General features: G+C 37.3%; 1 protein-coding gene across 3 annotated transcripts in view; it reads left to right on the forward strand.

Annotated features, from left to right (window-relative positions):
* DIAPH3 (diaphanous related formin 3) overlaps nt 1-24,247 on the forward strand; it is a 551,502-nt gene that overhangs the window by 326,743 nt on the left and 200,512 nt on the right. For all 3 annotated transcript variants that reach the window (XM_067713991.1, XM_067713992.1, XM_067713993.1), the window contains one exon: nt 11,964-12,087. In XM_067713991.1, coding sequence (XP_067570092.1) covers nt 11,964-12,087 — 124 coding nt within the window. The remainder of the gene's footprint in view (nt 1-11,963; nt 12,088-24,247) is intronic.

Here is a 24,247-nt window from a genome sequence, read left to right on the forward strand (position 1 = left end):
AAGTGTATATGGTAAATATATAAAAATGTTTATTATGCAACAAAATTAACAACACAACCAACATGGTGTTAGTCGGAACCATTAAGTCATGGAGATTAAAGTTGGGGCCTCATAATTTTGCAAGATAAATAAATTCTTTTGGTATTTTAAACCAATTGTAAAGTATTAAGAGTTTTATGAAAATACACATTCTTAATGTATATTTCTGACAATACAATGAAATAATTTGACAGGACACATTGTTGTTGGTGGGGGCATTTATAGTAAGATAATTTAGTTACAGAAGACAACCATGTAGGATATTGCTTTAATTGTCAATAAAGAGCACAAAATATATTCTGTTATGGGCTGAATTCTGTCCCCATATATTGAAGCCCTTTGTTTGTTGAAACCCTGACCCCTTGTACCTCAGAATGTGACTGTATATGGAGAGAGGGTCTTTAAAGTGGTGCTTAAGTTAAAATGGGACCCATAGGGTGAGCCCTAGTACAATCTGACCTATGTGCTTATAAGAAGAGGAAATTTAGACCCAGAGAGACATCAGGAGTGTGCATACCAGACCAGCCATGTGAGGACACAGAGAGAAGGTGGCTACCTGCAAGCCAAGGAGAGATGTTTCAGAAGAAATCAAACTTACCAACATTTTGAACTGTGAGAAAATAAATTCTATTGTTTAAGCCACCCAGTCTGTGGCATTTTGTGATGGCAGCCCTAGCAAACTAATCCAATAATTTAAGACATTCTTCTTGCTTAGTTTTTTGGCTTTAGAATAGAGTGGCCTATACTGCATGATTTTTTACTTTATCAGATAATTTGAAGAAACAGCCCTAGACCTGCTGTGTTGGATGTTCACTAGTAATCAATTTAGGAATAGCAAAGGTTCTTACACAAACCATGAATTATCACATGATTTTAAATAATTCCAAGTATGCCTCAATTACTTTTTTTGAATAGACACATAAATTAGTACATGTATGAGGAAATATTGAGGCATTCTAAATAAATATATTCATGAGCATTTACATTTAATTTTCAGGGTGAGATCTGTGGCATCCTGGATCTTATTTTAAAATTCATTCATTTACACTGAACTAAGTGTACTAATTTTTTGTTTGTGTTATCATGTCTTTTACTCATTATATCCCTACATATATTTCTTTACCACTTCTCCCTGTTTTGCTACTTTAATAGTTGTAATTTTCTTATAAGCAAGTAGCTAACAAAGACTAGTAACACTCTGAACTATCTGTTGACAGTTTTCTAAATGTGAGGTATGAATAGATGGTTTTACCTTTTTTTTTTCATTGTCCTGTGGAAATAGTGAAAGTATTCGATGTCTCCTACTTGTGTACCATTGATTCCACATATAGATGAAGAGTAAGAAGCTATGTCTGGAAAGCTAGTTTATGACTCCTGTGTAGTTATATCTCAACTACTTTGACTGTCTGTAGCCATCTAATACATATACTCAGGGACTGTAAAACAATTCTAATATTACTACAAGCTAAATATAATTTAAAAATAAATTTATTTTTAAAAGGCAATTCATATGTAGGTTTCCATATACTTACTAAAAGGACTATATATATAAAATTTTACATTCAGCAAATTAATACTTTTAACATAAAAAGTTATGATGAAATATAACTGAACCATTCACAAGGTAATTGCAGGATTTATGAAAAATATTTCTAGTGTACTGGGAGTGCAGTGTACTGGTAAAGAGCCACTAGGTCCAAGTTGTTTGATGAGCAACATTTTATTTAAGTCCTGCCAGTTTATTTCCAAGGATTATCTATGTAGATTGGCATCAAAAGTTTAAATTGGAGACCTGAGTGTGATAAGGTTGTATTACACTATTTTATGGTGCAAATGTAAACTATTTTGGAAGGCAGCAGAAAGGAATATAGACAGAACATGGCCAGAATCTCTAGAAGGATTAAGGATTCTTTAGAGTGACGTTGAAGAACACTGACATGGAGGAACTACTTGCAGCTAAAGATTGCTTTTTAAGATACTGAGCTAGGAACATTTCCTGAATTGGCTGCTGCTTGGGCTGATAGATGATGATGAAGAAGAAAACCACACCAGGAAGACCTCTGTATCTTTTTTGGAGGTTAGCAGACTGAAAGTGGCATCAATACAGCATTAATCTTTTCAAGAAACTAACAGTTTACAGTGTTTGCAGATTTTTGGCCAGCTACAGATTTGAAATAGCTATTTGGATAGTTCTATCAGTGTCACCTATGAGCCATAGCTAACATCAAGTAACAGGACAGGATCAACAGTGATGACCAAGGTCTTATTCTTAGACTGCTGGCTGGGAAGCAGTATTTACTGCACTTCAGTTTTGCAACATGAAGTGAGAAATTACAAACCAGGTAGATGAAAGAAAATTTTCCAGCATTTTGAAGGATAGCTTAACATAACAAATTTGTATACTATAAAGAAACCTAAGCAGTGGATGGAGCAAACACAGTTATGGCTGTCTGTTGAATCTCATTACTCACAAAACTGACATGTTACCAACTGGGTGAAGAGGCATGGAGCTGATAAGATGCCGAAGGTAGAATTGCCAACTGCTTCCCAAAACCAGACTGTGTTTATATAGCTTGCAAAATCTTGAATTAGTAGTTTTAGTTTCCTAGGGCTGCCATAAACTATCACCACATACCAGGTCACTTTAAACAACATAAATTTATTCTCTAACTGTTCAGGAATACAGAAATCTGAAATCAAGGTGTCGGTAGGATTGGTTTCTTCTGTAGTCTCTCGGGAGAAACCATCCAATGCCTCTCTCTAAGCTTCTAGTGGCTGCCAGCAATCCTTGGCATCTCTGTGCCTCTATTTTTATATTGCTTTCTTCTCCATGTCTTTGTATCCTCACATCTCTTTTTAATGAAAGCAATCACTTGATTTAGGGCCCACCCTAGATCCAGGATGGTTTCATCTTGAGATCTTTAACTAATTCTCTTTGCAAGACCCTGTTTCAAAATAAGTCACTTTCTGATGTTCTGGGTGGACATGGAGTTTGGGGGACACTCTTCAACCCACTCCAGTCATCCTTGTCATCACTCCTATAAGTGCATGGAGGCAGCACCATCATCTCTGAGTATTATGAAATAGTTAAGGGTAACTGCACTGTTAGCTTTATATATAGAAAGCGTTTATATTGTGAAATGTTTTGGTGTTTAAGGGTTATTGTTGATGAGCTTCGAAATACCTTTTTCTTATATCATCATATGCAAATACTGAAGCAGTTAAAGCTGAAATTCATAATATGCCACTGAATTTAAGGAGTTTTTATTGACAGGCAGTGACAATTACAGTAATTCCAATAAATGATTTCAGTGGGTGAAATAAAAACGTGATAGAGGCATTATATTATAGGAGAGGCTGTTATTACAGTCATGGACTCTGGAGCTAGACACCTGGGGTTCAAACCCCAACTCTGCCCATTGCCAGAGGAATAACCTTGGATGAGTTTCTTATCCTCTCTAGGACTCAGTTTTCTTGTATATAAAATGGGGATAATAGTAGTATTAATTTAGAGGTTTGGTGTGAGGATTAAATAGGTTTGTATGTGTACATATTTATAAAGCTTGTATGTAGCACCTAGTAAGCACTATGTAAATATTCTCTACATTTGTTGTAGTTGTTTTTCAGTGGTTCTTTCTTTTTTTCTTTAACATCTTTATTGGAGTATAATTGCTTTACAATGGTGTGTTAGTTTCTGCTTTATAACAAAGTGAATCAGCTATACATATACATATGTCCCCATATCTCTTCCCTCTTGAATCTGTCTCCCTCCCACCCTCCCTATCCCACCCTCTAGGTGGTCACAAAGCACCAAGCTGATTTCCCTGTGCTATGTGGCTGCTTCCCACTAGCTATCTGTTTTACATTTGGTAGAGTATATGTGTCCATGCCACTCTCTCACTTTGTCACAGCTTACCCTTCTCCCTCCCCGTATCCTCAAGTCCATTTTCTAGTAGGTCTGCGTCTTTATTCTCGTCTTGCCCCTTGTTTACACACATCTGCCTATGCTGTCATTAATGATGCAGGTAAGCATGGATATAATATAATATTATAGAATTTTAATATATATTCTCGAAAATTGTTTGAACGGATTCCAACTGTCTTGCCTAAAAATCATGCAAGCTTTAGAGTACAAAGGCCAAGAATTCTGTAGATTTGTGTTATTGAAAAACTGTTGTACTTTCTAAAAATTAGATAATAATATACATAGAGGAAATTGTACAAATCATAAATGTACAGCTCAATGCATTTTCTCCAATTGGACATAATAGCATAAGGAATGGAATATGGAAAATTCTATTTACTCTTCTGTGCTTCAGCCTGACACTATTATTAATTCATATTTTGAACTTTGATATAAAATTTCTTTTGAAAAAGGGTTCCTACTACTAAACAACCTTTGAAAACAACTAGTCTCCAGCAACTCTTCAACAACTTATAGTTATTTTTTTCCTGGAGGTGTTTGCATGTTATGTAAAATCAAATTTATCAGCCCAGAAATATTGAGGAATGCCATATGGAAATATGAACTAATACTGAACATAGATGATAGAAGTAATAGAAACATCTAAACAGATGTTTACTCTCCTTCATAGGAAAACCTAAAGAAAATGTCTTTTTAGTTAATCTTCCCCTCTGTCCTCAGAAGCAAAGATTTAAAACTGATCCGTTGGGAGACCCTTGTGTCATGTAAATATGTCTGTCACCTGGATGGCAGCTTCTCAGTAGCTGTCTGTCAAACTACATATTTTACGGAAAAAAGAGCTAGTGCTCATTAATAGTTTTTGATGTTTTGACCCTATAAGGAAAGAATTCTTTCCAAAAAGTTTATCGAACTCTTGCTGCATGGTAGACACTGTCCTAGGCACTTGTATTAATAAGGATTAGACAAACACACACAAAAAAAACCAACCAAACAAAAAAGAATAAGGATTAGACTGACTTTGAGTGACAGAAAAAAAAGTAACAGTGGCTTACATAAGATTCATTCATTCAGTATTTCGTGAGTTGTTTTCTGAATGCCTCTTCTGTCTCAGGTTCCATTTGGGGTACTGGATAGAGTAGTATATGAACACAAAGGAAAAAGTCTCTACTCTCTTGAAATTTACATTTTAGGTAGTGGATACAGAACAAAGAAAGAAGTCAATGTATATTATGTCAGGTGGTTAGCTGTGGAATCCTAGGCCCGGTGTTTTTTTGTTTGTTTTTTGGAATGTAGGTTGGGAGGTCAGAGAAGGCCCCATAGAGAAGGCCTTTGCGTGAAAGCCTGACAGAGGAGTGAGGAGGCATGACAAGGTGTGTGAGAGAAGCACTCTAGGCAGAGGGAAGAGCAGGTGCCTAAGCCCTAGAAATGGATGTGAGACTGGATCAGAGGGAGGCGGGGGTGGGGGGGGGAGGGCGTAATGGGAGATACGGTCAGAAAGGTAGCAGATCCAATAGGACGTTATTGGCCATTATAAGGATTTTGACTTTGCTCTGAGATGGGGAGCCATTGGAAGGGCTTTGAGCAAAAGAGTGACATCTGGCTTGCATTTTCAAAGGATTGCTTTGGCTGCTTCTTTGGGGAAAAATGTAGAGGAACAATGGGCAGATGCAGTGAAACCAGTTTGATGCTGTAAGAATAATCCAGGGGAGAGAGCATGTTGGCTGGGACCGAGAGGTTGTAGCAAGGGAGGTGAGAAGGACTTAGGCAATGCACCTACATTGAAGGTAGAAATCAACAGCATTTACTCTGTGATTGGGTGTGTGGGGTATGAGGGAAAGAGAGGAGTCATAACACCAATCATTTACTGAGGTGCAGGAGCAGATTCCAGAAGGAAGATAAGTTCCAATTTGAAAATGTGAGTTTAAGATGCCTATTAAATATTAAGTAAAGATACTCAATGGGCAGTTGGAGTTCAGGGGAAAGATCTAAGCAGGAGAAAAAATCTGGAATTTTTCAAGTTTAGAGATATGCATGCAGTCCAGGACTTGTTAGGCTGCATGGTCTCCAATAGCCATACATGAAAACTCATCTCATAATTTGCATGTCAGTTAGTCTATATTTATCATGGGCCACATTAAAAGCAGCCACACCTCCCTCCCACAAACATGCACACAAAACCATTATCTTGAGGGAATATTTTGAATATTGTTACGAACATCTCTATTACGGGCCTCTTTTCTTTAATATTTACCATTTTCTTGAACATCTTATTTGCAGAAAGGAGTTTTCAAATTCTTATAGGTAAACATGATTTTCCATTAGATAGGCTTCTCCCACTAATATTGTTTTCTCTTGTAAAAAGGTTGTTATGCCTTTAGCACCTTCTTTATAGTCAGAGAGGACAAAGCTGCCTCTTTTCTGCCCAGAGTGGGGGAAATGGGTCAGCAGAACCGACTGGAGCCCTTTCACTGGTTGTGCTTGTCATTTCCTCTGCTTGCCTTCTGCCTACCTGTCCTCTCTCCAGACTCCATAACAAATATAGGCAATTCCTTTGCAGTGTGATGTATATAAAAAAGGTAACAGCAAAACCGTCATTGCATGTATAGATCTTCCTTGACTTATGATGATGTTACATCCAGATAAACCCATTGCAAGTTGAAAATACCATAAGTTGAAAATTCATTGAATACACCTAACCTACCAAAGTTCATAGCTTAGCCTGGCCTAACTTACACGTGTTCAGAACACTTACATTAACCTATAGTTAGGTAAAATCATCTAACACTAAGCCTAATTTATAATAAGGTGTTGAATAGCTCATGCAATTTATTGAATACTGTGCTGAAAGTGAAAACCAGAATGGTTCTTTGGGTACAGAATGGTTTGTAAGCGTATCGATTGTTTACTCTTGCATGGCTGACTAGGAACTGCGGCTTGCTGTCCATCATCACAAAAGTGTGTACCACATATTGCTATCCTGGGAAAAGGTCAGCATTCAGTATATGAAGTATGGTTTCTATTGAATGCATAGCTCTCCCCACCGTCGTAAAGTTGAAAAATTGTTAAGTGGAATGTAAGTCAGGGGTCCTCTGTAGTACTGGGTTGGACAAAAAGTTCATTCGGATTTTTCTGTAATATCTTATGGAAAAACCCAAACGAGCTTTTTGGCCAACCCAATATAATAAGTTAATTAGGGGATGCAAATTATAATGTATTATTATGTGGAGTTCCATCAAGAATCAGAACAATGGGAAGAAGGAAAAGCTGAGCAGAAGACAAGCTGAGGGTGACTGGCCAGTCACTTAGCATTGCTTCTTTCAGTTTACACCTTTGCCTGTTATAAACCAAGCTGCAATTTATTTTGAGTTTCTGCTTTTTTTACCATCTTATTTCAGTTTTATGCTTTTCCATCAACATAATGAATGTTATAATGATACTGTAGATCTTAGATTTTGTTCTAGGCCTATTTAATGTTAGGGATTTCTTTTAATGGTACTGAGGTTTTTGTCCATCTTGTCCATTCATTTTATTATTTTTAATGTGCATTTGTGAAATATTCTTACAGCTTTATTAATACCTTTATTATTACAATCGTCTAGGAAAAATCACTATGTTGAAAGCTTGAAATGCTATAGGCTCTAGTTTCTCTCACAAAACAATTGTGTCTAGGAGCATAGGGAGGGTAATTTAGTTTGAATGTTTACAGTTTTTTGTTAATAAGTTGCTGTTTAAGCATTCTTTAAAGGAATCAACTTCCCTGAAATGTATCATGCTATGTAAGAATGACTGTGACATTTCTTAGTAAGCTTGTTATAAAATAATGACCAATACCTCCATGAGATATTCATAGACAATTATTATTTAATTACAGAGATTACTTAAATGTATACAATTTCTCCTTTTTTATTTGAAATCTTAACGTGGTAAATCATAGAGGGCATCATATTACAGAGAGCCTATATTCATGATTTCTGTAAATCTAAATATTTATGGTTGTGATTTTGACTTTTATTCAGAACTTTTCTAACACCTCTAGTGTATAATTATCATAATAACTAGGCACTTGGAGAAAAGTCTGTGTCTTGGATTTTAAGGTTTTAGATATTTAATCTGTTATATTTTCCCATTTTTAATGCTTTTATCTCAAGAGGTTAAAGTTAAATACAAAATCCATTCCTTCAACAAACATTTGAGTATCTGCACTATGTTATGTAACCCCAGGTACAAAGATGAATAAAATATGGCTCTCTTCCCTTAGGAATCCCCAGTTAGTTGGGAGAGGAAGACACATAAAACGATAAAAGTAATAGAGTGTAGTAATTGCAAAGATAGAGATAATTACCAGGTATGACACGTAGGGAAGGCATGTCACCAGGGGCCTGACCAGGGTTTTGGACTCATATTGTAGAGTATGAATAAGAATGGCTTGGGTGGAGTGGGCAAGGCAAATAGACACGGTACTTCCATCATCAGGTACGGAATAGATGAAAGGGTTTGGGAGGAAGGGAGCTACGAGCAGGACTGTTGACTTGGGAGTAAAGTGTGGCTGATTAGGAGGTAGAGCCAAGTTGTGGGTGGAACTCCGATGTTGTCATGTAAACAGTTTATTGTCTGGTTTTTAAGCAGGGAAGGGACATCTTTAAATTAATGTTTGTCTGGAAACTTCCATGTACAGTGTGGATATGGCTCTGAGAGAAACAGTAGGAGACAAGAGGGCAGAGAAAAGTGTTCCAGATGCCTTGAATAGTGTTCAACCTAGCAAGGAAGTAGGTCCTATTTGTCAAGTAAAATGTGAGGAATGTCACGATCCTTTGGATCTGAGGGTTCAGGAGAGGGAAGGGTCAAGACTAGCAGGTTTCTAGCACAGGAAACAGAATTTATGGTTCTGCTGCCCACTAACGTGTGGAGATTACAGATGGGCAGTTAGCTGGGGACAGAGATACATGGTATCTGAGGTGACATCCCATCTGATTGAATATTGAGTAAAATGCAAAAATTGAAATTGCCTTAAAAAAATCTAGTGAATTCTGTTTGATGATGGCTATGTTTTGTTACTTCTAAATAATGAAAAGGAATTAAAAATAAAAAATAAGATTAATTTCTTGGTCAAGAAATGTGACAAAGTTGAAAGATAAAATTCATACACAGGTCAGATACAGAGACACCAGTAAATTAACACTTCTTTGAGGGTGTACAATTTAAAATTCTCTGCTCCAGTTGGGATTTCTAATACAAAAAATTACAGTCACTGACCTCAAAAAACTTGACACATGAGAAAAGTGTGGCTAAATGATGTTCACGGATGTATAAAGGTGCTATCTTTGTAAACATAATTGCTGAAAAAGAAAAACACCAAAGAAATTCTTAAATACTCTTTAGTTTTACCCATCAGATGGCCCCAAACATTGGATTGTATTTTATTCTCCTAGAACTTGCACACACATTTCTTTCTTTCAGTTGTGCTTTGGTCTTCATTTAAAAACCAGCACTGCTGGTTTCACTAAAAGTTGATCAATCACACTTAAATTCTCTTAACTATAATACATAAATGTAATCAGATAGTGCTGATGAAGCTTAAGTAATGGCTTAATGGGATTTCTATCTGTAGAGTAGCCACAGAACCATTTTTTAAGACAACCTGCTTACTCCTTATGATGTCAACCTTAAATGTTTGAATATGCCCCAAAGCTTCCTAACATCCCAAACATTTTGCTCTTGAAATTAGCAACTTTTCTTTTTAGCCTGAGTTCTACAACACTGTTCCTGGCATGTTGATGATGATGGTGATGATGACGATTTTTTTTTTAAGTTTCCTTAGATTCTAATATTACTGACTTTAATCTTTAAGGTCTTCATGTCTTACTGAGTTCTAAGAATAAGAGTAACATCTCATAATCCATTTTATTTAAAAAAAATTCTTCATCCTATATCATAGCATTTGATCTTTATGAAACAGCAGTGAGGTAAAGGTATGAGGCGAGATTCTTCCTATTTCACTCATGTGGAAATTGAGCCAGTGAGAAGTTGCTTCATATCACAGTGATAGAACGTAGTCCCTGACCCACTGCTACCAATGAGTTGGAAGAGGCTCAGAGGATCCCCTAATAAGCCTTTCATCTGAACCTGAAGCCCTTCTCTCTTCCCACTGAGAAGCACTCACTCACTGGGATAGCTTTATGTTCAATTACAAGCAGCTGGTCTCCTCTGAGGGCTGCCCAGGCTGTTAGGCAGCTCTGAGGGTGACAACTCATAAATCAAAAACGTACTCATCTTATACCTCCTCACAGGTACTGGAGTTCTGCCTTCTGACCAGACATGCACTTCAGTGTCCATGCGGGAGAGTAAAAACTATATATTGGGTCTTATTCCTGATTCCTAAAATCTTTCTTAAATGATGAGAGTGTATTTTGTATGCTACTGAGATGACTCAAGGCAGAAGGGGAGGAGGGCCAGCTTAGGGAACTTCAGGATGGGGGCACTGGTTGACAGAGGTACCAACCATGTGATTAGAGGGTTAGAACTTTCAGCCCACCCTCTGAGCTCCAGTTCAGTCACCAATCGCCAGTGATGTACTCAGTCGTGCCTGTGTCGTGAAGCTGCGATGAGACTGAAATGACGAAGCTAAGGGAGCTTCTGCTGTAGTGAGCATAGGGACATGCTGGGAGGGCAGCGTACCTGGAGAGAGCATGGAGACTGTGCTACCCCCTCCCTCCCCATTCCTTGCCCTATGCATGTCTTCCATTTGGCTATTCCTGAGTTATATCCTTTATAATAAAAACTGTAGTAGCAAGTATAGTAAGTACTTCCCTGAGTTCTGTGAGGGAACTCACATTATAATTTTTCACATTCTAAAAAATAAATGGGTTGGTGGGGAGGGCATGGGAACCCTTGAATTTATCATTGGTTAGAAGTATGGGTGATCCCTGGGACTTGTGACTGTCCTGTGAAGTGAGGGCAGTCTTGTGGGACTAAGTCCTTAAACCTGTGGGTTCTGGGCTAACTCCAGGCAATGCATGTCAGAATTGAAGTGAATTGGGAGACACCCAGTTGGCGTTGGAGAATTGGTAGCTATTGGAATGAAGTATTAGGTGTCAGAAAAAAACAAATAATCCACCTATGTTCCTTCCCAGTGTTTGCCTTGTGCGTTTTGTTACATGGGAGTTCCTCAGATTTTATTTGTCTTTTCACTAGGGGTTTCCCAAATTTGATGTGTGTGTGTAATAAAATTTGATCAGCAAACTTAATCATAATGTTTTAAGTATGTGATTTTGTCCAATGGTGTGCTAACACATTCAATTTAAATGTTAATTAAAAATTATAGTATATCTCTCTTCCATCCAGCCATCTATCCATCCATCCTGGGTTTAGCTGTATGTGAAATCACTTGTGATTTGCACTGGGCAAGAATGTACACACAAAAAAATCTTTATTAGTTAATAAACACAGATTGTCCTCATAGTACCACTAAAGAAAGTTTGACCTTTGTTTCACATGTTATTCAGATAACCCCTGATACCTTTTCATTCCTGTCATGGGAGACCTTGAACAGAAGAGCATACTTTCTCCATGTTTTCCATGTATATTTTATTTTTCCCTCTCAAAAGATCATGATTTTGAAAAATGCTAAAATTATATTGAAATAGTTTTAATTTTAAAAACAATTGTCTTTCTTTGCCTTCTTTTTCTGAATAGACTGTTTATTTTGTTTTGTTTGTAGAGGTCAAGGACTCTGATTTTCAACAAAAAGTATTTCTTGAATGTGGTTTGTACATGTGAGCTTTTCCTAAATTTCATCTTCTGTTTTAAATAATCTTTTATTAAATTTTCTTCATTTCTGGATTTAAAAATCAAAAAATTTAAATGAAATTTACCTTTCATTTATTTTAGTGGATTTCCATTATTATTTTAAGGTTTTTCACAAATGTTTTGTTTCTAGAGTGTTTTACTTTTTTATATTATAATTTTGTCCTTCTAATGCGTATAATATTCTCTCTCTTAGTTTCTGTAGAAACGCTGGAAAAGAATTTGAAGCAGATGGGAAGGCAGCTTCAACAGCTTGAGAAAGATTTGAAAATCTTTCCCCCTCCTGAGGACTTGCATGATAAGTTTGTGACAAAGATGTCCATATCCTTTGATATCTAAATAGCTTAAGTCACTAGTCAATTAGGAGTACGATTTACTTAACATTTTAAGTATACTTGCATAACCAGAGATCACCCTACAGAGCCAAGAGCCAAATTATAGAAGGTTTAACCTTTGCCTTCTTGCAAGGAAATTTATCAAGGCTTTTACCTATCAAGAATAATATAGAAGTTTATTGATTTCAATCCTTTTTTTCCTTTTTATTAATATGAATAATATGTTGTCTCATCTTTTTCCTTCCATATGCCCTATTTCCTTCTGATGTTCATGGTAAACTGAAAGGATAGGAAAACTCAATTTGAGGAAGTTTGAATCTAATGTCATGTTGTGATTTAGATACTTTTGAAATGTTTTAGGAAGCAGATGAAGACTTTATAAACTGTTGTGACTAGTCAGCTTAATTTCAAGAGTTGTTATATATTAAAAATTAACTCATATTCAAGAAGCTTTAAAATCTCCTTTAGAAATACGACATGGTTCCAAAATCAGAACCGAACCTATCCAGTCACTACTGGTGTAGGTATTCTCTAGACCCAAAATAACATTGACAAAATATGTGTGTGTGTATGTTTATGTGGAAGTGTGTGTGTGGATATACATATATACATAAAAACTAATAGCATTAGGATTGTGTCCTGCTTAATTTAAGGTTCCTTGATATTCAATTATCTTCGGTTTTACTAAGTTTGTCAGTTAATCTCTAATGAGTGATTGAAGTAGTAAACTTTTTTTTTTATTTCCAGAAACTAATGTTGAGTTGCTTTCCAAACCATTCTGTGAAATTAGATGTCTTTTGCCTTCTAATAAAGTATTACTACTATGCATTATCAAAATTCCATATGAACTTCAGAATTCTATATGAAAGGATAACCCACTTCTAAACGAGCTCTTATAAATAGATACTCCTAATATTTTATTTTAAACTGAGATACTTGAAATAAAGTAACTACTTTTCCTCTTTCTATCTCTTCTCCCCTGAGATTTGTCAAATCACAAAATTATTACCTGGCTTGTCATAGATTTTATTGTATTATATACTTTCAGCTTAATTGTTAATTAGTTCAATTTTAGCTTTCTTCACTGTCTCTTTTGGGAGATATCATAAAAATGCACTCCAGCAACAATCAATTCAGGCTAATGTGTTTGTTTCCTTTCATATGTTTCCTATCCACCCAGTTTCTTCTTTTATTAGGCAGGATGCCTTTATCACTACATTTGAGAAGGTTGTTTTTTTAAAACTAAAATCTGTGTTTATCCATCAAATATATATTTGCCACACCTTCTAATTTGGCAAAGTATGCTTTTTAAACAAAATTTGTTATTGTAGAATTGTATCAGATTCATCATTCTTAGCTTCCCCCCCAATTTTATCATATTAAAATATTCATATGTGACAATTTATTATAATCATTAAGAACTGTTCACTGAAGCACTTTTTATTGTTCCCTGTAGATAGAAAGCATTTTATAAAAGGTTTTGCTTGCATACAGTTTCTGGTAATATACTGTATGTGTACTAATTATGAAGCTCAGTTACCTGGAACATAGGACCTGAGATAAATTCCTGAGCTTAGAATACAGGTGGTAGAATCCTGCTCAGCAGGTGATCTCAGGACCTATGCATACTTGTGTTCATATGACACAGAAGCTGAATGATGTCAGCTTCTTGAAAGGTATGTAGCTCATAAAAAGCAACGAGCAGGAAATCAGAAGTGGGAAGGATGAAGCTTTGTTGGAAACAATTTTTCATTCTGAGTACAATTACACTCCATGGACAAGAAAGCTTCTACATCCTGTCGCTAAATATCACAACCTAGAAGCCTCTAATGAACTGATTAGCATTCATGTATTTCTTGGAAGTCAGATATATGAACAGTTGGTGCACTTTGCTATTGACAAAGCTTATAATCATAAATATTCTTTGCTGAGATTAGATTGTACTCATTTGCTTTTCATCTTAGTTAGACATACTAGTTTCAAAGTAATTAAATTCATTCATTGCAAAGCTTTGTTTACTTTAATTAGGACTGACAACAAGTCAGATTTTGAATATTAAATGCATTTATACAGACCTTATTAAAATGGCAAATTGTGAGCTTCTTACATCTTAGAAACTGGAAGAATTTGGAAACTAAATGCACAATGAATAAAAATGTGTTTAAAGTTTGGGTTGTTAACACTGGAATTTTATGTTTTAAGTATTAGTGCTTATTAGCTAAAACACATATCAAATGTTTGGATCATCAACAAATTCTGAAAGCATATGTGTGTTACCTAAGTTGTTAAGGATGCATTTTTGCAAATAGATATTTACGTTAAACAATCATGATTTAGTGAGCTTTTAATCTGTTAACTGAATTGTTTTAAACTATAGTGTACAATTTTGTTATAATTTTACGAAATGAAATTTCACGAATAGCACTCAACTGTAGTATACTGTATTTTTATTCTGCGAGTACTTGCTTTCTTTACATACACTTCTTAATATTAAAAAATACAAATTTAGTACATTCTTTAAAAGGCATGCACAATTATTTCATATATATCACATTGACTTTTTAGTAATAATTATGTTACTTTTCGATTGCAAAGCCTGGTCAAAAGTATAATTAGAGTGGAGTAGTTTCACTGTAAATATTTGCTTGAAAATGTGTAATGTGTTTTGTGGTAGGGTCACCAATATTGTTATATATAAAGTATTATATGTGAGGTATACACATTTATTAAATTCTTTATCAGTGAGAAAATTAGGAAAATGCCAGGATTGGTGTCATGCGATGCTTTTGCATTTCTTCTGAACTTTACATTCTGGAATATATGTTATTTTGAGGAAAATAACAAATAGATCCTAGAGCATCACCCTTGAAATTCTCCTTGCACAAGGCTTTACCTTTCTCTTTTCTCCTCATCCTACCCCCTCTCCCAAGTCTCTTAGAAAAAATCATTTTGCTAGACATTTCTATATTTTTGTATTTGTCACACAACTTACGTGACACGTTATTCAACTCTTCTCCATTTTATAGTCTTTAAATTTCTTCATTGTTATCGCACTTTATTTTCACTTTCTTTTTTGTTATTACACTGTATAGCAATATTTTGGATGCTCCTCAAATTACTATGTAGATGCTAAAACTGAGGGAAAGACTTACATCTTACTTATATCTATATTCCACACTGCATAAAGCACAGCATTTTTCAGGTAAATGAATTTAGTACATTTTTATTTAATTGAACTGTGGTTAGGAGTAAAATAGAAGAGTAGAATGGGTGAGATGTAAACTAGTATATACATGGTCCATTTGCAAGAGTGGGAAGTTGCGTAATTGAGTGATTTGTAAGAGGAGAGTTTTTCTTTTGAATTAGTCTTCTTTCCTCCCTTGCCTGTTTTCTCTCTCACCTGTTTTCCATTTAACCCATTCTTAATAAACTTTTAAGTCTCAGATTAAAATATCCTGCTCAAGAGCCCTTCAAGATGACAGAGGAGTAAGACGTGGAGATCACCTTCCTCCCCACAAATACATCAGAAATACATGTACATGTGGAACAACTCCTACAAAACACCTACTGAACGCTGCCAGAAGACCTCAGACTTCCCAAAAGGCAAGAAACTCACCACGTACCTGTGTAGGGCAAAAGAAAAAAGAAAAAACAGAGACAAAACAATAGGGACGGGACCTGCACCTCTGGGAGGGAGCTGTGAAGGAGGAAATGTTTCCACACACTAAGAAGCCCCTTCGCTGGTGGAGACAGGGGGTGGGCAGAGGGGAAGCTTCAGAGCCACGGAGGAGAGTGCAGCAACAGGGATGCAGAGGGCAAAGTGGAGAGATTCCCGCACAGAGGATCGGTGCCGACCAACACTCACCAGCCCGAGAGGCTTGTCTGCTCACCCGCCGGGGCGGGTGGGGGCTGGGAGCTGAGGCTCGGGCTTCGGAGTTCGGTTTCCAGGGAGAGGACTGGGGTTGGCTACGTAAACACAGCCTGAAGGGGGCTAGTGTGCCGGGAGGGAGTCCGGGAAAAGTCTGGAACTGCCTATGAGGCAAGAGTCATTCTTTCAGGGTGCGCGAGGAGAGGGGATTAAGAGCACCGCTTAGGGCTTCCCAGGTGGCGCAGTGCTTGAGAGTCCGCCTGCCAATGCAGGGGACACGGGCTCGTGCCCCAGTCCAGGAAGATCCCACATGCTGCGGAGCAGCTGGGCCTGTGAGCCAAGGCCGCTGAGCCTGCACGTCCGGAGCCTGTGCTCTGCAACAGGAGAGCCCACAACAGTAAGAGGCCCACGTACCGCAAAAAAAAAAAAAAAAAGAACACCGCCTAAACGAGCTCCAGAGATGGCACGAGCCGCGACTATCAGCACAAACACCAGAGACAGGCATGAGACGCTAAGGCTGCTGCTGCAGCCACCAAGAAGCCTCTGTGCAAGCACAGGTCACTATCCACACCTCCCCTCCTGGGAGCCTGTGCAGCCTGCCACTGCCAGGGTCCCGTGATCCAGGGACAACTTCCCCAGGAGAACACACGGTGCACCTCAGGCTGTTGCAACGTCATGGTGGCCTCTGCCGCCACAGGCTCGCTCCACACTCCGTACCCTTCCCTCCCCATGGCCTGAGTGAGTCAGAGACCCCGAATCAGCTGCTCCTTTAACCCCGTCCTGTCTGAGCGAAGAACAGATGCCCTCAGACAACCTACGGGCAGAGGCAGGGCCAAATCCAAAGCTGAACCCCAAGAGCTGTGTGAACAAAGAAGAGAAGGATCTGCCAGCAGCCTCAGGAGCAGCAGATTAAATCTCCACAATCAACTCAATGTACCCAGCATCTCTCGAATACCTGAATAGACAACGAATCATCCCAAAATTGAGGCAGTGGACTTTTGGAGCAACTGTAGACTTAGGGTTTGCTTTCTGCATCTAATTTGTTTTTGGTTTTATGTTTACCTTACTTTAGTATTTACCCTATATTATCATTGGTAGATTTCTTTATTGATTTGGTTGCTCTCTTCCTTTTTTTTTTAATATATATATGTATGTGTATATATATATATATATATATATATATAGATATACACACACACACTTTTTACTTTTTCTCTTTTTGTGAGTGTGTATGTGTATGCTTCTTTGTGTGATTTTTGTCTGTATAGCTTTGCTTTTACCATAAATCCTAGGGTTCTGTCTGTCCTTTTTTTTTTTTTTTTTTAGTGCTGGTTATCATTTATGGCTTTGTTTTTTGGTTTGGTTGCTCTCTTCTTTCTTTCTGTCTTTTTTTTTCTTTCTTTCTTTCTTTATTACATTTTAATTTTTTTAATCTTTATTTTAATAACTTTCTTTTCTTTCTTTCTCTCTCTCGCTCTTTCTTTCTTTCTCTTTTTCTTTCTTTTCTTCTCTTTTTCCCTTTTCTTCTGAGCCGTGTGGCTGACAGGGTCTTGGTGCTCCAGCCAGGTGTCAGGCTTGTGCCTCTTAAGGTGGGAGATCTGAGTTCAGGGCATTGGTCCACCAGAGACCTTCCGGCTCCATGTAATGTCAAACAGCGAAAGCTCTCCCAGAGATCTCCATCTCAACTCTAAGACCCAGCTCCACTCAATGACCAGCAAGCTACAGTGCCGGCCACTCTATGCCAAACAACTAGCAAGACAAGAACACAACCCCACCCATTAGCAGAGAGGCTGCCTAAAGGCAAAATACTTAACAGACACCCCAAAACACACCACTGGATGTGGTCCTGCCCACCAGAAAGACAAGGTCCAGCCTCATCACCAGAGCACAGGCACCAGACCCTCCACCAGGAAGCCTACACAACCCACTGAACCAACCTTAGCCACTGGGGACAGACACCAAATGCAACAGGAACTATGAACCTGCAGCCTGTGAAAAGGAGACCCCCAAACACAGTAGGTTAAGCGAAATGAGAAGACAAAGAAACACAGCAGATGAAGGAGCAAGGTAAAAACCCACCAAACCAAACAAATGAAGAGGAAATACGCAGTCTACCTGAAAAAGAATTCAGGGTAATGATAGTAGAGATGATCCAAAGTCTTGGAAATAGAATGGAGAATAAACAAGAAATCTTTAACAAGGACCTAGAAGAACTAAAGAGCAAACAAACAATGATGAACAACACACTAAATGAAATTTAAAATTCTCTAGAAGGAATCAATAGCATAATAACTGAGGCAGAGAACGGATAAGTGACCTGCAAGATAAAATAGTGGAAATAACTACCACAGAGCAGAATAAAGAGAAAAGAATGAAAAGAATTGAGGACAGTCTTAGAGACTTCTGGGACAACATTAAACACACCAACATTTGAATGATAGGGGTCCCAGAAAAGAAGAGAAAAAGAAAGGGACTGAGAAAATATTAGAAGAGATTATAGTTAAAAACGTCCCTAATATGGGATAGGGAATAGTCAGTTAAGTTAAGGAAGCACAGAGTTTCCCAAACAGGATAAATCCAAGGAGAAACATGCCAAAATACATATAAATCAAACTATGAAAAATTAAATGCAAAGAAAAAATATTAAAAGCAGCAACAGTAAAACAACAAATAACATACACCAGAATCCCCATAAGGTTAATAGCTGATCTTTCAGCAGAAACTCTGCAAGCCAGAAGGGAGAGGGAAGACATATTTAAAGTGATAAAAGGGAAGAACCTACAACCAAGACTACTCTACCCAGCAAGGATCTCATTCAGATTCCACAGAGAAATCAAAACCTTTACAGACAAGCAAAGGCTAAGAGAATTCAGCAGCACCAAACCAGCTTTACAACAAATGTTAAATGAACTTCTCTATGTAGGAAACACAGGAGAAGGAAAAGACCTACAATAACAAACTCAAAACAAATAAGAAAATGGTACTCGGAACGTACATATTGATAACTACCGTAAATGTAAATGGATTAAATGCTCCAACCAAAAGACATAGACTGGCTGAATGGATACAAAAACAAGACCCGTATATATGCTGTCTAGAAGAGACCCACTTCAGACCTAGGGACACATACAGATTGAAAGTGAGGGGATGGAAAAAGATATTTCATGCAAATGGAAATCAAAGGAATACTGCAGTAGCAATTCTCATATCAGACAAACTAGACTTTAAAGACTATTTCTAGAGACAAGGACACTACGTAATGATCAAGGGATCAATCCAAGAAGAAGATATAACAATTGTAAATATTTATGCCCCCAACATAGGTGCACGTCAATACACAAGGCAAATGCTAACAGCCATAGTAGGGGAAGTCAACAGTAACACAATCATAGTAGGGTGCTTTAACACCCCATGTTCACCAATGGACAGATCATCCAAAATGAAAATAAGGAAACACAGGCTTTAATTGACACATTAAACAAGATGGACTTAATTGATACTTATAGGACATTCCATCCACAAACCACAGAATACACTTTCTTCTCAAGAGTTCATGGAACATTTTCCAGGAGAGATCATATCTTGGGTCACAAATCAAGCCTTGGTAAATTTAAGAAAATTGAACTCGTATCAAGTATCTTTTCTGACCACAATGCTGTGAGACAAGATATCAATAACAGGAAAAAAATCTGGAACGAATACAAAGACATGGAGGCTAAACAATACACTCCTAAATAACCAAGAGATCACTGAGGAAATCAAAGAATACCTAGAAACATATGACAGTGGAAACACGATGACCAAAACCTATGGGATGCAGCAAAAGCAGTTCTAAGAAGGAAGTTTATAGCAATTCAATCCTACCTCAAGAAACAAGAAACATCTCAATTAAACAACCTAACCTTACACCTAAAGCAATTAGAGACTGAAGAACAAAAAAAAAACCCAAAGTTAGCAGAAGGAAAGAAAGCATAGAGATCAGATCAGAAATAAATGAAAAAGAAATGAAGGAAACCATAGCAAACATCAATAAAACTAAAAGCTGGTTTTTTGAGAAGACAAAAAAGATTTATAAACCATTAGCCAGACTCATCAAGAAAAAAAAGGGAGAAGACGCAAATCAATAGAATTACAAGTGAAAAAGGAGAAGTAACAACTCACACTGCAGTAATACAAAGGATCATGAGAGATTGCAACGGGCAACTATATGCCAATAAAATGCACAACCTGGAAGACATGGACAAATTCTTAGAAAAGCACAACCTTCGAAGACTGAACCAGGAAGAAATAGAAAATAGAAACAAATAGAAATAGAAAATATAAACAGACCAATCACAAGCACTGAAATTGAGACTGTGATTAAAAGTTCTCCAACAAACAAAAGCCCAGGACCAGATGGCTTCACAGGTGAATTCTATCAAGCATTTAGAGAAGAGCTAACACTTATCCTTCTCAAATTCATCCAAAATATATCAGAGGGGGGAACACTCCCTAACTCGTTGTACAAGGTGACCATCACCCTGATACCTAAACCAGACAGAGATGTCACAAAGAAAGATAACTACAGGTCAGTATCACGTATGAACATATATGCAAAAATTCTCAACAAAATACTAGCAGACAGAATCCAACAGCACATTAAAAGGGTCATACACCCTGATCAAGTGGGGTTAATCCCAGAAATGCAAGGAGTTTTCAGTATATGCAAATCAATCAGTGTTATAAACCATATAAACAAATTGAAGGAAAAAAAATATGATCATCTTAATAGATGCAGAAAAGCTTTCAACAAAATTGAACACCAATTTATGATAAAAATGCTCCAGAAAGTAGGCATATAGGGAAATTACCTCAACATAATAAAGGGCATATATAACAAGCCGTAGCCAACATCTTTTCAGTGGTGAGAAACTAAAACCATTTCCTCTTAAGATCAGGAAGAAGACAAGGTTGTCCACTCTTACGACTGTTATTCAACATAGTTTTGGAAGTTTTAGCCACAACAATCAGAGAAGAAAAAGAAATAAAAGGAATCCAAATCGGAAAAGAAGAAGTAAAGCTGTCAGTGTTTGCAGATAACATGATAATATACATAGAGAATCCTAAAGATGCTACCAGAAAACTACTAGAGCTAATCAATGAATTTGGTAAAGCAGCAGGATACAAAATTAATGCACAGAAATATCTTGCATTCATATACACTAATGACGAAAAATCTGAAAGAGAAGTTAAGGAAACACTCCCATACACCACTGCAACAAAAAGAATAAAATACCTAGGAATAAACCTACCTAGGGAGACAAAAGACCTGCATGTAGAAAACTATAAGATACTGATGAAAGAAATTAAGGATGATACCAACAGATGGAGAGATATACCATGTTCTTGGATTGGAAGAATCAACATTGTGAAAAGACTATACTACCCAAAGCAAGTTACAGATTCAGTGCAGTCCCTATCAAACTAGCAATGGCATTTTTCACAAAACTAGAACAAGAAATTTCACAATTTGTATGGAAACACAAAAGACCCCGAATAACCAAGGCAATCTTGAGAAGGAAATATAGAGCTGGAGGAATCAGGCTCCTGTACTTCAGATTATACTACAAAGCTACAGTAATCAAGACAGTATGGTAGTGGCACAAAACAGAAATATAGATCAATGGAACAAGATAGAAAGCCCAGAGATAAACCCACACACATATGGTCACCTTATCTATTACAAAGAAGGCAATAATATACAATGGAGAAAAGACAGCCTCTTCAATAACTGGTGTTGGGAAAACTGTACAGCTACATGTAAAAGAATGAAATTAGAACACTCCCTAACACCACACACAAAAGTAAACTCAAAATGGATTAAAGACCTAAATGTAAGGCCGGACACTATAATACTCTTAGAGGAAAAATAGGCTGAACACTCTGACATAAGTCACAGGAAGTTCCTTTTTGAACCACCTCCTAGAGAAATGGAAATAAAAACAAACTAATGGGACCTAATGAAACTTAAAAGCTTTTACACAGCAAAGGTAACCATAAACAAGATGAAAAGACAACCCTCTGAATGGCAGACAGTATTTGCAAATGAAACAACTGACAAAGGATTAATCTCCAAAATATACAAGCAGCTCATGCACCTCAATATCAGTAAAACAAACAACCCAATCCAAAAATGGGCAGAAGACCTAAATAGACATGTCTCCCAAGAAGATGTACAGACTGCCAACAAACACATTAAAGAATGCTCAACATCATTAATCATTAGAGAAATGCAAATAACAATTACAATGAGGTATCACCTCACACCAGTCAGAATGGCCATCATCAAAAAATCTACAAACAATAAATGCCGGAGAGGGTGTGGAGAAAAGGGAACCCTATTGCGCTGTTGATGGGAACGTAGATTGATACAGCCACTTTGGAGAACAGTATGGAGGTTCCTTAAAAAACTAAAAATAGAACTACCATGTGACCCAGCAACCCCACTACTGGGCATATACCCTGAGAAAACCATAATTCAAAAAGAGTCATCTACCACAATGTTCATTGCAGCACTATTTACAATAGTCCGGACGTGGAAGCAGCCTAAGTGTCCATCGACAGATGACTGGTTAAGCAATATGTGGCATATATATACAACGGAATATTACTCAGTCATAAAAGGAAACGAAATTGAGGTATTTGTAGTGAGGTGGATGGATCTAGAGTCTGTCATACAGAGTGAAGTAAGTCAGAAAGAGAAAAACAAATACCGTATGCTAACACATATATATGGAATGTAAAAAATATATATATATTGCTTTGAAGAACAAAGAGGCAGGACAGGGTTAAAGATGCAAACATAGAGAATGGCCTTGAGGGGGAAGAGTAAGCTGGGACAAAGTGAGAGAGTGGCATGCACATATATATACTACCTAATGTAAAGTAAATAGTGGGAAGCAGCCATATAGCACAGGTAGATCAGCTCGGTGCTTTGTGACCACCTAGAGGGGTGGGATAGGGAGGGTAGGAGGAAAACACAAGAGGGAGGAGATATGGGGATATATGTATATGCATAGCTGGTTCAGTTTGTTGTAAAGCAGGAACTAACACACCATTGTAAGGCAATTATACTCCGGTAAAGATGTTAAAAAAAAAAAAAAAAATCCACAAGCAGTAAATGCTCGGGGGTGTGTGGAGAAAAGGGAACCCTCTAGCGCTGTTGATGGGAATGTAAATTGATACAGCCACTATGTAGAACAGTATAGAAGTTCCTTAAAAACCTAAAAATAGAACTACCATATGACCCAGCAATCCCACTACTGGGCATATACCCTGAGAAAACCATAATTCAGAAAGAGACATGTACCACAATGTTTATTGCAGCTCTATTTACAATAACTAGGACATGGAAGCAACCTAAGTGTCCATCGACAGATGAATTGATAAACAAGATGTGGCACATATATACAATGGAATGTTATCCATAAAAAGAAACGAAATTGAGTTATTTGTAGTGAGGTGGATCACCTAGAATTTGTCATACAGAGGGAAGTAAGTCAGAAAGAGAAAAACAAATAGTGTATGCTAACACATATATATGGAATCTAAAAAAAATGGTTCTGAAAACTCTAGGGGCAGGACAGGAATAAAGGTGCAGACGTAGAGAATGGACTTGAGGATATGGGGAGGGGGAAGGGTAAGCTGGGACGAAGTGAGAGAGTGGCATGGACATATATATACTACCAAATTTAAAATAGATAGCTAGTGGGAAGCAGCCATATAGCACAGGGAGATAGGCTTGGTGCTTTTTGACCACCTAGAGGGGTGGGTTAGGGAGGGTGGGAGGGAGACGCAAGAGGCAGGAGATATGGGGATATATGTACATGTATAGCTGATTCACTTTGTTATAAATCAGAAACTAACACACCATTGTAAAGCAATTATACTCCAATAAATATGTTAAAAAATTGTATATACTTCTCATCCTGTATGAATCCTCAAGTCTATGATGATCTCTTTCTTCTCAGAAATCTTACCACATTTATAACGTCGTGTTCACGGCTTCTTGACAGTCATGCTTCAGTCACTGTCACCTTCTCTGCCAGGACTTCCCTGACTACGCAGCATAAGTTAGCCTCTGTCACTGTATACAATATCACACACAAACTTTTGTTTTCTTCATCATGCTTATTATTGTCTGAATATCTCATTAATTTTCTTCTTTATTACCTGTTCACCACACTCTAGAATTCATGTTTCATGAAAGCAGGGACTTTGTTTACCTTGTTAACTACT

This window comes from Pseudorca crassidens, chromosome 18 (assembly GCF_039906515.1).
Source record: "Pseudorca crassidens isolate mPseCra1 chromosome 18, mPseCra1.hap1, whole genome shotgun sequence".
Taxonomy (NCBI): Eukaryota; Metazoa; Chordata; class Mammalia; order Artiodactyla; family Delphinidae; genus Pseudorca; species Pseudorca crassidens.